Raw genomic sequence first — 12,355 nt, 5'->3', positions numbered from 1 at the left:
TGCTAAATTAAGACATTTTGTGCCATGGTTTAGGGGTGGTACTCCCCAGTTTAGTGTTCCCACTGAAACTCCAAACCACACACCACTCGCTTGCCCCCTTTCCCCTGCAGCAGGAGGGAGAGGAGAACTGGAGGCACAAAAGGGAAAGATTGTGGGCTGAGATAAGAACAGTTTACTGGAAACAGAAATGGGATAAGAAAATGAACAGCAATAGCAACAATATAAATAATAAAAATTATATATTGAAAAAAATAGAGAGTGCAGAGCAGCCACACCACCCAAAGTGTTCAGCACCAGCATTATCCCTCCACCACAACTGTTCAAACAGAACGAACCCCTTCTGCAGGAAAAGAGTCCATTTCCTCTCCCAAAGATGACACGAGATGGTCAAGAATAACCACTCTGCCCCCTCCCAGATACTGAAAAAAAAATTAACTCTTCCCTGGCTGGAACCAGGACACTGTCATTGCCTGGACTCTCTGACAGAACATGCAAGGCATTAATTTCACCTTTAGTTTAACTTTTCAAATACCTTTGGGACATAACAGACACATTTTTTTATATTTTATCCATCTAATGTACATCAGGTTGAAGATTTCAAAACCCAAGTATGTCCTTCAGGCCTGGCAGTCTCAATAGCATTCCAAGAATCACAGACACACTTCAAAGTAGGCTGAGGACTTTAGAAGACACCATCTTAGACATTTCAACAAGCCATATGTCTAAAAATGAGGCTTTTTTCATTCTTTCATTACACAAAATTTTAAGAGGCAAAACTGGTCTTTTTGAAGACCTGCAAAGTAATTGCTTGCTTCAAAAAAACTTGAAGAGGGGTATCCTGAGATGTCTGTGTCCTTCCTTTTACTGAAGGGTTGCACAGGACACATACCCCAGCTCAAATACTCCACATGTTTTATCACTGGAGGAAATGTGCACTGAAAACTGTGACCTCTTCCATCCTTGTAGGTGATCGTCAGGATTTCAGCTGTTGACAAGGATGAAACATCTCCCAGAGGCTTTTTCAGATACTCACTGGCCACAGAAGACAGCAACTTCTCCCTGATAGAGAACTACGGTAATGTATCCCTGCATTGCCCTACATCAGCTCCCCAGAGTGGGATCCTGAGACTCAGGGAAGAAAAGCTGTAGCACTGACCTGTGGTTGGTCTAGCTGAGCTAAGTAACTCTTTATTTTTAAAGGCTTAACATACTGAAAAAAAAGTATGTTTAATGGAACCCAAGTTTCACCTGGGTTCAGGCTGGTGGTGCCGCAGGGGAAGAGGCCCCAGTACTGGTAATCTGTGGGGACAGTCTGGTAGGGATTATCACTAATGGGGTGTGTTACTCCTTCCAGACAACACCGCCAACATTACTGTCAGATACGGCCAGTTCAACCGGGAACTGGTCAAGTTCCACTACCTACCTGTCCTCATCTCAGACAACGGCGACCCTGACCTCACCAGCACAAACACCCTGGTCATCAGTGTCTGCAAGTGCAACGAGAAAGGAAACTTCACCTTCTGTGAGGAGAGAGCAAAGCAGGTTGGCGTCAGCATACAAGCATTGGTGGCGATTTTTATTTGCATCTTCACAATCATTGGTGAGCATCTGACTTTTGGAATGTTCTTTGCACTACAGTGTGAGGATTGTTTTGCTCTTTCTTTAGCTGAGATCTACAAACGCTTTGTGGCTATGAAGTGGTCACAAAGCCAGAAATGCTGTACCAATTTAATTCATCTCACGTGCTCTTCCTCTCTGGCCTGTTAGTACCTTTTGGCTGCATTTGAAATCTATCAGAGAAGGCTGAATTTTTTTTTTTGCCTGAGAACTGGCCTGATTTGCAAGGACCACATAAGTAGCATCTGATGCTTAGCATTAAAAGATTTACCAGTTCAAGGCAGTAGTTGATTCAAAGACCTTGTAACACCATGCATTTGTACTTGTGATTCCAGTTCAAGAGTCAGCTGGACAATCCCTGTCCAGACTGAACTCCTTCAACTAATCCTACAGTTAAATAGAAATTTTAACTATTTTTTAAATAGTTAAATATATGTTAAAAAACAATCCAGAAATAAAAAACCTATAACACTTCAGACAATGTTACATATCTTAAATGCAATTTGTTTTAGTGTCTTACTTCTGTATTCACACGGGCTCATCTAAATTTCCTTTGCAGTGATTGTGTTGCTGATTCTGCTGAGAAAGAGGCACAAGAAGGATCTGAGTGGGCTGGGGAGGAATGTGGCAGAGATCCACGAGCAGCTGGTCACCTATGACGAGGAGGGAGGAGGGGAGATGGACACCACCAGTTACGACGTGTCCGTGCTCAACTCCGTCCGCAAGAACGGCCTCAAGGCGGAAGCTGCTCCCTGTCCGTATGCACAGGTCCAGAAACCTCCTGGGAACGTCACCCCTGGAGCTGGGGGGATGGAGATGATGATTGAGGTGAAGAAGGACGAGGCTGACAACGACAGGGATTTGCTGCCCTACGACACCCTGCACATCTACGGCTACGAAGGCGCCGAGTCCATCGCGGAGTCCCTCAGCTCTCTGGGCTCAGGCTCCTCAGACTCAGACATTGATTATGACTTTCTCAATGACTGGGGACCCAGGTTCAAGATGTTAGCTGAGCTGTATGGATCAGAACCAAGTGAAGATTTTGTGTATTAAGCTCAAACTAGCCGTGAATTTTCTCCCTCCCACTACAGATAGACACCAAGAGACTGCCAAAGAGGAACTCACAGCTCTTCCCTCAAGCCATAGTAGGATTTTAAACAGGCATGGAAAAAACCTGCAGTAGGGTTAAAAAGACACACAGAGATCACCTATATTAACTTCCTGCAGCACTACTGCCCTTGCTAATATTCATTTTTTGCCCCAAAATTCCTGTTCACTGGCCTGCTCAAGCCTTCCAGGACGCACCTCCTCTCCCCATCTTCCCCACTTCTCCTGGTTTTGTCCCCAGTTTCTCCCTCATTCCTCTCCTGCTGTGCTGTTTCCATCCACATGCATCCAAGGTCACCCTCCACTGGGAGGGAGAGGTTCAGCAACATTGGGAAGGGAGGTTTTAACCCCCCTGGATCTCCAGCTGGCTGCTTTGCTTGCCCCTCTTGCAACATCTTTATTGATACTCCACACTTATGCTTACCCAATTGTGGAGAGGAGGAACATATGGTCTATCACTTAGTATTAGGAATTATTCCATCACTTTCAAAAAGAAGCATTTTTTTTTCTTCTTTCCATTCTATTAATTATTTTTACTTTATAGGCTTCTACTACATCTATGAGTTACTCATGATAAAATTAGACAGGATTTTTAGACACACAATCTGGTTTCATCTGTCATTTTTAACAGCCTGATGACAATTTCAGGCACACTTCTGGCATGCTAGAATTTGCTCCAGCTAGCAGCAAAATTGTTTTTTCTCTGTAAATAGGATCTCAGTGTTACTCAATGGAACATATCCTGCAGGGCAGGAAATGTGGAGATCAGGGGAATGTTAAGACTCCAACACTGCAAATCTCTCTAGATGGAAATATAGGCCTGGCTAGATTTCAAAAGAGGTTGAATAGGGGGGTTATTCAGCGTTATTAAAGCAATAGCATTTTATCAGGGACAAAAAAAATGAAGGGCCTCATTACTGTGAAACTGTTGTGCTTTTTTTTCTAAGCAGGTACTGTAAAAGGAGTATTTTCCACCTAGGAAAATACTGTAGACTCCCAAACCAGAAGGCTACACACTCACACACTCAGCTGCATAAAAGCACCAGAAATGTAAGGCAGGTTTGGAGCTGCAGCCACCACATCCCTGGAAAGGGCTTGTGTTCAGTTTCCCACCTGGTGAAGAGCCACAGAATGACCAGAATGAAACTACCCACACTGGAAGTGACCCAGCCAAACATATTTTGGAAAAAGTGGGTCCCTTAGGACCATGGCCTGTCTCTGGCTTCCAGCAGTGCAGAGTCCTGTTGCCTCCAACAGGAACAGAACCCTACTACACAGACCCTCCACTGTGCAGGATCTGTGCTGGAGTTGTATCTATTAGTTTAGTTGATTTGATTATTTAAATCTGGTAGCTAACCAAATAATACTAAATCTTTTTTTTTGTCTTAAACCAGTATGGTGGAACCTCACATATTTGCTTTTCCCTTGTTCACATCATCTCTAATTCACATTCCCTTCCCCCAAAATGTTTTCTTGGCAGGAAATAGCAATGCACAATAATGGTCTCACACTGCTCCTCACTGCTGTAAAAAGTTGTCCAATGCAATACTTGGCTGGACACTAAAGCAACATCAACAACATACTCACAACATCAACAACATATTCAAATGTTCAAATATGAACTAAAGGGAAATTGAGGATAATTCTGTCTATTGGTCAAATCAGCTTTGGATCCCATCCTTTGTTTTTAAAAAGTATCTTGGGGTGACAGCCTTGGTTTTATTTTGAATGGGCTCATTCCCTTTTGTTTAATCCAGCCAGCAGTATGTGCTATAGGGGTTCCACATGTTTGTGTATTATAAAGAATGCTAACTAATAATACTTACAGTTTAAGGATTTTGTCAGTACCTATGGTATTGGCTATCAGCAGATAAAGTTAGTTATGAAATTATTAGTTCAGTAAATCAAGTACTTTGGTAAGTATCAGCCAGATTCTATTACCTGGAATTGCTGTTTTTAAGCCTGATTTTTTTAAAGTTATTTTAAGCAACACTGTATTCATTTCCAATGTATATGATGTTTGCACTGGACAGTTTCTTTTTGTATTCCTGTACTGTATTATGTTGTTTTTTACTACATAAAAGCCAATCTCAAGTCTGAATTTTCTGTGCATTAACGAGTTGCACTCGGAAGACAATGTCAGGCTTTGTGCCACAGTGACCTCAACCATAAAAACACTCAAAGTGAACCCAGCCTAGGCATCAACTCACCAAAGAACTTTCTGTGAAAGCAGTTTTCTCCCTCTCCTTGCACAGTTGTTGGTAGAGAGAAGCTCCAGCAGTTCAGCTGGGAAGGTTGGACCCTGTGGGGTCTCTGCCAGTGCTGCAGGACACATCCCATGACCCAGCAGATGTTTGGGACATCAGCAGCCAGGCAGCAGGGTGGCTTAGAACCACCCCTGAGATTCTGCCCTTTTTTGCTGCCTCTCAGATGGGGAAAGGAGTGCCAGCTGTAGCTCAGCACAGCCCCAGAGCAGGGGAGCCCCAGGGGGATCCGGAGCAGGATGCAGCCCAGCCCTGCCCCTCCCTGGCCTGCCTCCCCAGACTGGCAGCAGGGTCACTGGGCTACAGAACCCTGCAGCTGCCTCAGGACTGACACAACAAAACACATCGGGGCTACAAAATAAAATCACCCCTAAACTTGTGCCTTTAGGCAGCACAGCTCCTCACCTTCTCTTTTTACTACTGCTAATGACTACCTCAATATATTCCCAAGATCATTCTAGCACTTTAAAAAAAATCACATCCATTTTCACCAGATATGGCACTTATAATTTACAAAGCCTGGGATAAAGCAAAAAAGTTCAATTCCTTCACTGCTAATTGCCATGAGCAAACGCCAGATCAAATACACTTTAGCACAAGTTGTATTAAAAACACAATAGATGTGCTAATTATGTTATAATGAAATGCATTTTTCCATAGAAAGAATTTGATTAAACAGCTACTTGCAACTTGTGGGAGAGAATCTCACAAAGGTTTTCATTATTCATTTAATTAATATGCACTTTAATCTCTTATCTCTAAAAATATGTCATAAATTATTATTTTATTACATTCAGATGCAGAAGTTCATGCCATTTAATAAAGGGGTTTTACTCCCATCCCATTAGAACTTTTTATGAAGCAATGGCTTGTGATGAGAATCCTTGATGTGCATCAAAGCAACAATGAAAAGCTGTTTGAATGTGAACATCTGGCACACAGTGGCACATCCCAGGTAGGGCAGGTGAGCTAAGGTCCCCTTATCAAGGCAAATCTCCAGCAATCAGTGAAAGAAAAACCAATTCTGTGATTTATTATCCTATTGCAGTCCAGGGCTACTGCAACAGCAAACCCAAACAAACAAATCCTTTTGTTTCCACGAACAGAAGGATTGGTCATCAAAGGAAAATGAAATAATCGTTTCTGAGCTCTTCAAGGAGTGCATTCTTCCCTTTCCTCCTTTCAGCAGCAAGGGCTCAGAATGACCCCAGGAGGGCCCAGCCAGCCTGGCAGTGACACCTGCCCTGCACAGCAATTGTCACCCTGCCAGGAGTGACTGAAGGGAAAAGCCTGCAAAGCCTCACTAGTTTTTGGAGCTCAGAGTTCAGGGTACAGATCCATCTCGATACATTTATTTTACATCTTTTCACTCCCAAGTATATGTCACATGCAGGGGAAATGCTCTGCTGGCAGTTAATATAGTGGCATACTCTCTTATTTGGCTAGAAGTAATAGTTACACTTATTTTCATTATATTTCAGGTGAAGTTAGGACAAAAATAAATAATTACCATCTTTTCTGACCTATTCTCCCTTTTTTCTTTTTTTTTTTCCTTTTTTTAAAATAATGTTTCAAGTTTGAGAGAGCAAGAAATAAAACTGTTGGCTTTATTTCACAAACTTCCTGGAATGAAAGACATCACCAAGGTGATTTCTTTCCCATTGAAATCTTCCCATTTCACAGTCTCAGTGTACCACAAGTGATCATTTCCTACCAGGAAATGAATAAGAGTCTGATCAGAACACAGGGGAAGATTTAGGCTGAATCTCGTCCTTAGAAAAAACACGACAGAAAACAAAACAGCAAAGACACTTTTCCAGGCTGCATCAGAACAAAGGGAAAGAAAACAATAGCAGAAAAATGCTTTTATGAGCAATAAACATGCATGGATCTTTTCTGACTTCTCTCACTTTCCTGACTTTGTTCCTGGCTGACCTAAAGGAAAAGGGAAAAACAGCACTTCCTTCCCCTTCCCCTCAGTGAGGTGCTTGTCCCACCTGCTTCCCCTCCAGGCTCTCTTAATTCATCCAGTTAACCCCTTCATCAGTGCCACAGTCAGTCAGAAACCTCTGCAACAAATCTCTGCAATCTCTAATTCCTCATCAAAACGGGACCTCCACTTGACAGCAGCGCTCCGAGGGAAGTCCCCTGAGCACAGCAGGACAGAGCTGCGCAGGCGAACAGCCCAGCGAACACAGCCCCGAATGCGGGGAGGATTGCCGAAAAGTCACAGACAGCGGGGCTGCCGATGGGCCCGGCAGCTCCAGTGGCAGCCTCAGGGGCCCGAAGCCGCGCCTGCAGAGCTCCTCCAAAGCAGAGCATCCCCAATGGCAGCCCCAGGGCCCCTCTGCTGTGCCCCGGCAAACGCCACACAGATGGGGACAGCGTGTGGGACAGCGTGTGGGGACAGCGTGTGGGACAGCGTGTGGGGACAGCGTGTGGGGACAGCGTGTGGGACAGCGTGTGGGGATATCGTGTGGGGATATCGTGTGGGGATATCGTGTGGGACAGCGTGTGGGACAGCGTGTGGGGACAGCGTGTGGGGACAGTGTGTGGGACAGCGTGTGGGGACAGCGTGTGGGGACAGCGTGTGGGGACAGTGTGTGGGACAGCGTGTGGGGACAGCGTGTGGGGATATCGTGTGGGGATATCGTGTGGGGATAGCGTGTGGGGATATCGTGTGAGGACAGCGTGTGGCTCCACAAACTGCCCAGAGCCGGGCACTGCAGCGAGCCTGAGACGCCATTCCCAGCTCCCGCATTCAAAAACGGCTTTTGTGAACAGCTGCCCGGGCCTCCCTCTTCCCACGGAAACCTGAAGAACCGAAAATTGCCAAAGGCCTGAGCTGCCCTTGCTGTATCCCACAGCCCCGAAGTGCGGGATGCGGGCTGGTGCCCTGGCACTTCAGGGGACTTGAGCCTTGTCCCTGCTCCCCGCACCGGGACACAGCCCTCTGTCCCTGCTCCCGGAACAGCGCCCTTTATCCCGAGATCCTGATCTCGGCCCCAGGACACTGCCCTCCACCCCATGTCCCTGCTCTCAGCGTCAGGACACTGCGCTCGGACCCGGGACACTGCTCTTTATCCCGTGTCTTCTCTCCCGGGACACTCCCCTTTATCCCTTTATCCCGTGTCCATTCTCCCGGGACGTTTCCCTTTATCCCTTTATCCCGTGTCCCCTCTCCCGGGACATTTCCCTTTATCTCTTTATCCCTTTATCCCTTTGTCCCTTTATCCCGTGTCCCCTCTCCCGGGACATTTCCCTTTATCTCTTTATCCCTTTATCCCGTGTCCCCTGTCCCGGGACACTTCCCTTTATCCCTTTGTCCCTTTATCCCGTGTCCTCTCTCCCGGGACATTTCCTTTTATCCCTTTATCCCGTGTCCTCTCTCCCGGGACACTTCCCTTTGTCCCTTTATCCCTTTATCCCGTGTCCCCTCTCCCGGGACACTTCCCTTTATCTATTTTATCCCTTTATCCCTTTATCCCTTTACCCCTTTATCCCGTGTCCTCTCTCCCGGGACACTTCCCTTTGTCCCTTTATCCCTTTATCCCGTTTCCCCTCTCCCGGGACACTTCCCTTTATCCCTTTATCCCGTGTCCCCTCTCCCGGGACACTTCCCTTTGTCCCTTTATCCCGTGTCCCCTGTCCCGGGACACTTCTCTTTGTCCCTTTAACCCTTTATCCCGTGTCCTCTCTCCCGGGACACTTCCCTTTGTCCCTTTATCCCTTTATCTCGTGTCCCCTGTCCCGGGACACTTCCCTTTGTCCCTTTATCCCTTTATCCCGTGTCCCCTGTCCCGGGACACTTCCCTTTATCCCGCCGCAGCAGCGCGGCTGCAATGACCGCTGCTGGCCGCCAGGTGGTGCCCGATGGCAGCGCTGGGCACGGCCGCGCCCGGCGCTCTCCGGTGGATCCCCCATGGATCCGTCACGGATCCCTCCGTATCCCTGCTGGATCCCTCTTGGATCCTTGATGAATCCTCACTGGATCCCCCGTGGATTATCTAAATCTCCACTGGATGCCTGCTGTATTCCCCGCTGGATGCCCGCTCTGCTTCCCTGTGTGTGACCTCACACCGACCGTGGTCAGTGGATTTAATACCACCCCGAAGGTCACTCCATCCATTTCGTGCTCTAGCGCTGACTCCACAGAAATTCTCAGACGTTCGTGGAAGCCATGGAGGCTGCAAGGCTTGGATTTCTGAAGGGAAAGGCAGTGCTTGGCTCAGGCAGCAGTCCTGAAGGGCACAAGGGGCCAAGGGAAGGGCTCTGGGGAGAGGATGCAAGCTTCAGATGTCTCCTTTAATCAAACCTCGGGCCAGACCATCCTCCCTGGGGCACGTTTCCTGTTTGTCAGGAGGAGTCAGTACCAAATCCTGCTACTTTGTCACACCACACTGCGGTCCGGTTTTGGTGATGAAGATGTCCAATCCTACTTCTCTAGAATATTCTCTTTGCAAACCAAACTACAAATACTAAATGGGATTTTCTGAAGCAAGACCAAGTAATTTTTATCTTCAGTGACTCTTGGTTCGCCTTAAATGAGAACATTTGTTTATAAGGACACACCTGTAGGAGAATCCCCAGACGGCTGGGACAAGGGATTCTGCTGACCTGTATATTCTAGAACGTGTGGTTTTATTGCAAGGGTCATGGGTAAAAGGGCCTTGCCTTCAGCCACCAGCCTGGGCTGGAGGGAAATCCCAAAGAGAGGGAGAAAGAACAGGAGAGTGAGAGCTAAGAGAAGGGAGTGAGAGAGCAAAGGGACAGGGGGGAAGAGAGCAGGGGTAGGAGAGCAGGGATCAGAGAGCAAGAGAGAACAAGAGTAGGGGGAAGGGGAAGAGGAAGAGACAGAGGTCTTTGTTACAATACATTATATCTCATTTTGTGATGAATATTCTAATTTACAGTGACCAACAAATACAAGACACAAAATCCTATAGAATCTACATACAGCCTATAAGAACTACTACATTACCATACTGTGTTACATTTTAAACTCTAAAAACTACTCTTTAGACTTTACTGTTTTGCTACATTGACCTTTAGATCCCTCAGCCAGCAGAAAGGTATTGTTCAATCAAAAGGGATTCTCCTTCAGCTAGCCAGGCTATTGTTTTCAGGTTATATAGTAACTAAGACTCCTATCCTACAACTCAAAGTAAGCTTTCATTTCTATTTCTCTTATAGGTTTCATATTTTCAGAATCTTTTGCTAAGCAATCATATTTATAAGGTTTCTCTGATTCAAATTCCCCAACACACACCTTTATCCACTAGTTATAATTTGTTAATTATTTCTATGTTATAACCATGCAGCAAAACTTTCCCAAGTAGCCACAGAAACAAACCAGTAACAAAAATATGCCATGAGCCTTTCAGTAATCACCTAAAAGCTGGAAATAATCACAGAAATCCTGTCACACAATTACAGATTAATAACTACCTGCAAGTCAAAGACTTCTTGCAAGTGGATGCAGTTCAGCAATTTAATCAGCCTCCATCCTGTCCCTTGCCCCTCCTCTGGACAGATTACTGCAACCCTGCTGATCCAGCAGCTCTGTGGAGAGAGCACAGTGGGAGAGGCCGGCTCTGCCTTTGGGATCCAGATCCACCTGCAGATCACCAGGAGGAACCCTAGCTGGTCAGCCACAAAGAATAACAGCAAACACCCAGGTCAGCTCAGAATCTGTTTATGACATTTCACTGGGCTGAGGTAATGACAAAGGCTACAAATTCAGTGACTGTGTACACTGACAATCTGTCCTAAAGAGCCCTGGACAGCAAGCAGGATGAGAAGGGAGGAGGGGAGAGAAACAGCAGCAGGTAAATTTGGAGGTCAAAAACAGGAGAGGGGGAAAATGTTATTTCTCCCTCTGATCCAAAAAGTTCTGCTATACACAAGCAGCAAACTCCCTGTGAGCAGGGCCAGCCTGGAGGGACACAGCTCCCCCATTGCTCAGCAGCAGCTGAGCCACCTCAGCCTGCTCAGCTACACCTCTGCTGCCCCACAGGTCCCATCCTGTTCCACAGTGTCCAGGGCCTGTGACCAGCACCTGAGCAGGTGCCACCCTGCCAGGCCTCCTCTCCAGAGGAACAGCAGTGAGGGTTTCCCCCCAGAGCTGCTGTCCTGGCACAGGGACAGCACAGGTGACACCTCCAGCCTGGCCACAGGTCCTGCCCCTGGCAGGCAGCCTGGCCTTGCTCCGAGGGCACCAAGGCCAAGTTCTCTGCACACACTCCCTGCAGCTGGGATTTGCCATGCCTTGGAGCACAGCCCTCCTGGCTGAGGAATTCCTGCTGGAGCAGGGAGGATGGATAATGAGGGATGATGTGAGTGTGTAACACAGCTGGGGAGGACAAGAAGCTCTCCTCTGTAACACCCAGCTGGGTAAGAACCATCCACATGGATGCTGAAACTTCCCAAATGTCACTGCTGGCTGCTCCAGCTCTGGGGGTGGGTGAGCTCCCATTCCTGCAGTGTTTTGCCCTTGCAGACATGGGGCAGACACAAGCAGGGCTCTGCTCTCCATGGATTTCCGAGCCTGGGAATGAGGTGAGCTCTGCAATTGCAGCCAAGTGAGGATCCAGAGTGGCAAAACCCACAGCCTTTGTGACCAGTGCAGCCAGGACAAGGCTCAGATGGCCATGGCCAGTGCTGCTGCCTCCTGGAGCTCAACAGAAACTGCCAGCACAAGCAGAAGGCCAGACCAGCAGGGACCCACCACGAAACTTAACAGTGTGAAAGAGCTGGCATCAAGGAATACACCTGGAAAGCCAAGGGATAGATGCTGGGCAGTCAGAAAGGCCAGGCAGCATGCTGGCAAAAAATAATTTTGTCACTCTGTTTACTTGGCAGTGCCCATTTCTCACCAGCCTGAGAAATCACCTCTTGAACAGCCTCAGATCTGCCTCTCAGGGCCTGCCTGGATCTGGCAAAACTGCTGCTCAAGCCAAGCAGAGAAATCAGTTGGAAGAAGAGCAAAGCATTAAACCCTTCCTGAGCACCATAAAAGAACAGCCAGCCCCCTCTCCTTCAAAGCTCTAGAAGAGCTTTGAGTGAGCTGGAAAAATCAGTGATTCTCTTCAACCCTGGTAATACAATCTCCACAATTAATTCCTTCCGATAAATAGGTGATTAAGCATTAACCCAAATCAGAATTGGGCTTCTTGGGTTTCATCACCACTTCAGGATTTTTATGCCCACTGATGCAGGTGAGCAGACAAGGCCACCTGTGGGCATGGCTGTGTGTGACCCCTCTGCTGTCACATCCGTCACTCCTGAGGGAAGTGGAAGCACCACACAGCCTTTCAGGAGAGGGCGATACAGCAAAGCATTCAATGGTGACCAAACTGACTATGTAA

General features: G+C 47.1%; 1 protein-coding gene across 1 annotated transcript in view; it reads left to right on the top strand.

The window, feature by feature from the left end:
- CDH5 (cadherin 5) overlaps positions 1-4,823 on the top strand; it is a 28,785-nt gene extending 23,962 nt beyond the window's left edge. The window contains exons 10-12 of the mRNA XM_066328017.1: positions 967-1,075; positions 1,355-1,600; positions 2,177-4,823. Of these exons, the coding sequence (XP_066184114.1) occupies positions 967-1,075; positions 1,355-1,600; positions 2,177-2,670 (849 nt within the window). The 3' untranslated portion in view covers positions 2,671-4,823. The remainder of the gene's footprint in view (positions 1-966; positions 1,076-1,354; positions 1,601-2,176) is intronic.
- The last annotated feature ends 7,532 nt before the right edge of the window (positions 4,824-12,355 follow it).

The sequence above is a fragment of the Sylvia atricapilla genome, chromosome 12 (genome assembly GCF_009819655.1).
Source record: "Sylvia atricapilla isolate bSylAtr1 chromosome 12, bSylAtr1.pri, whole genome shotgun sequence".
Classification (NCBI taxonomy): Eukaryota; Metazoa; Chordata; class Aves; order Passeriformes; family Sylviidae; genus Sylvia; species Sylvia atricapilla.
Note: the sequence above shows the minus strand (reverse complement) of the source record. Positions and strands in the feature narration are given on the sequence as shown.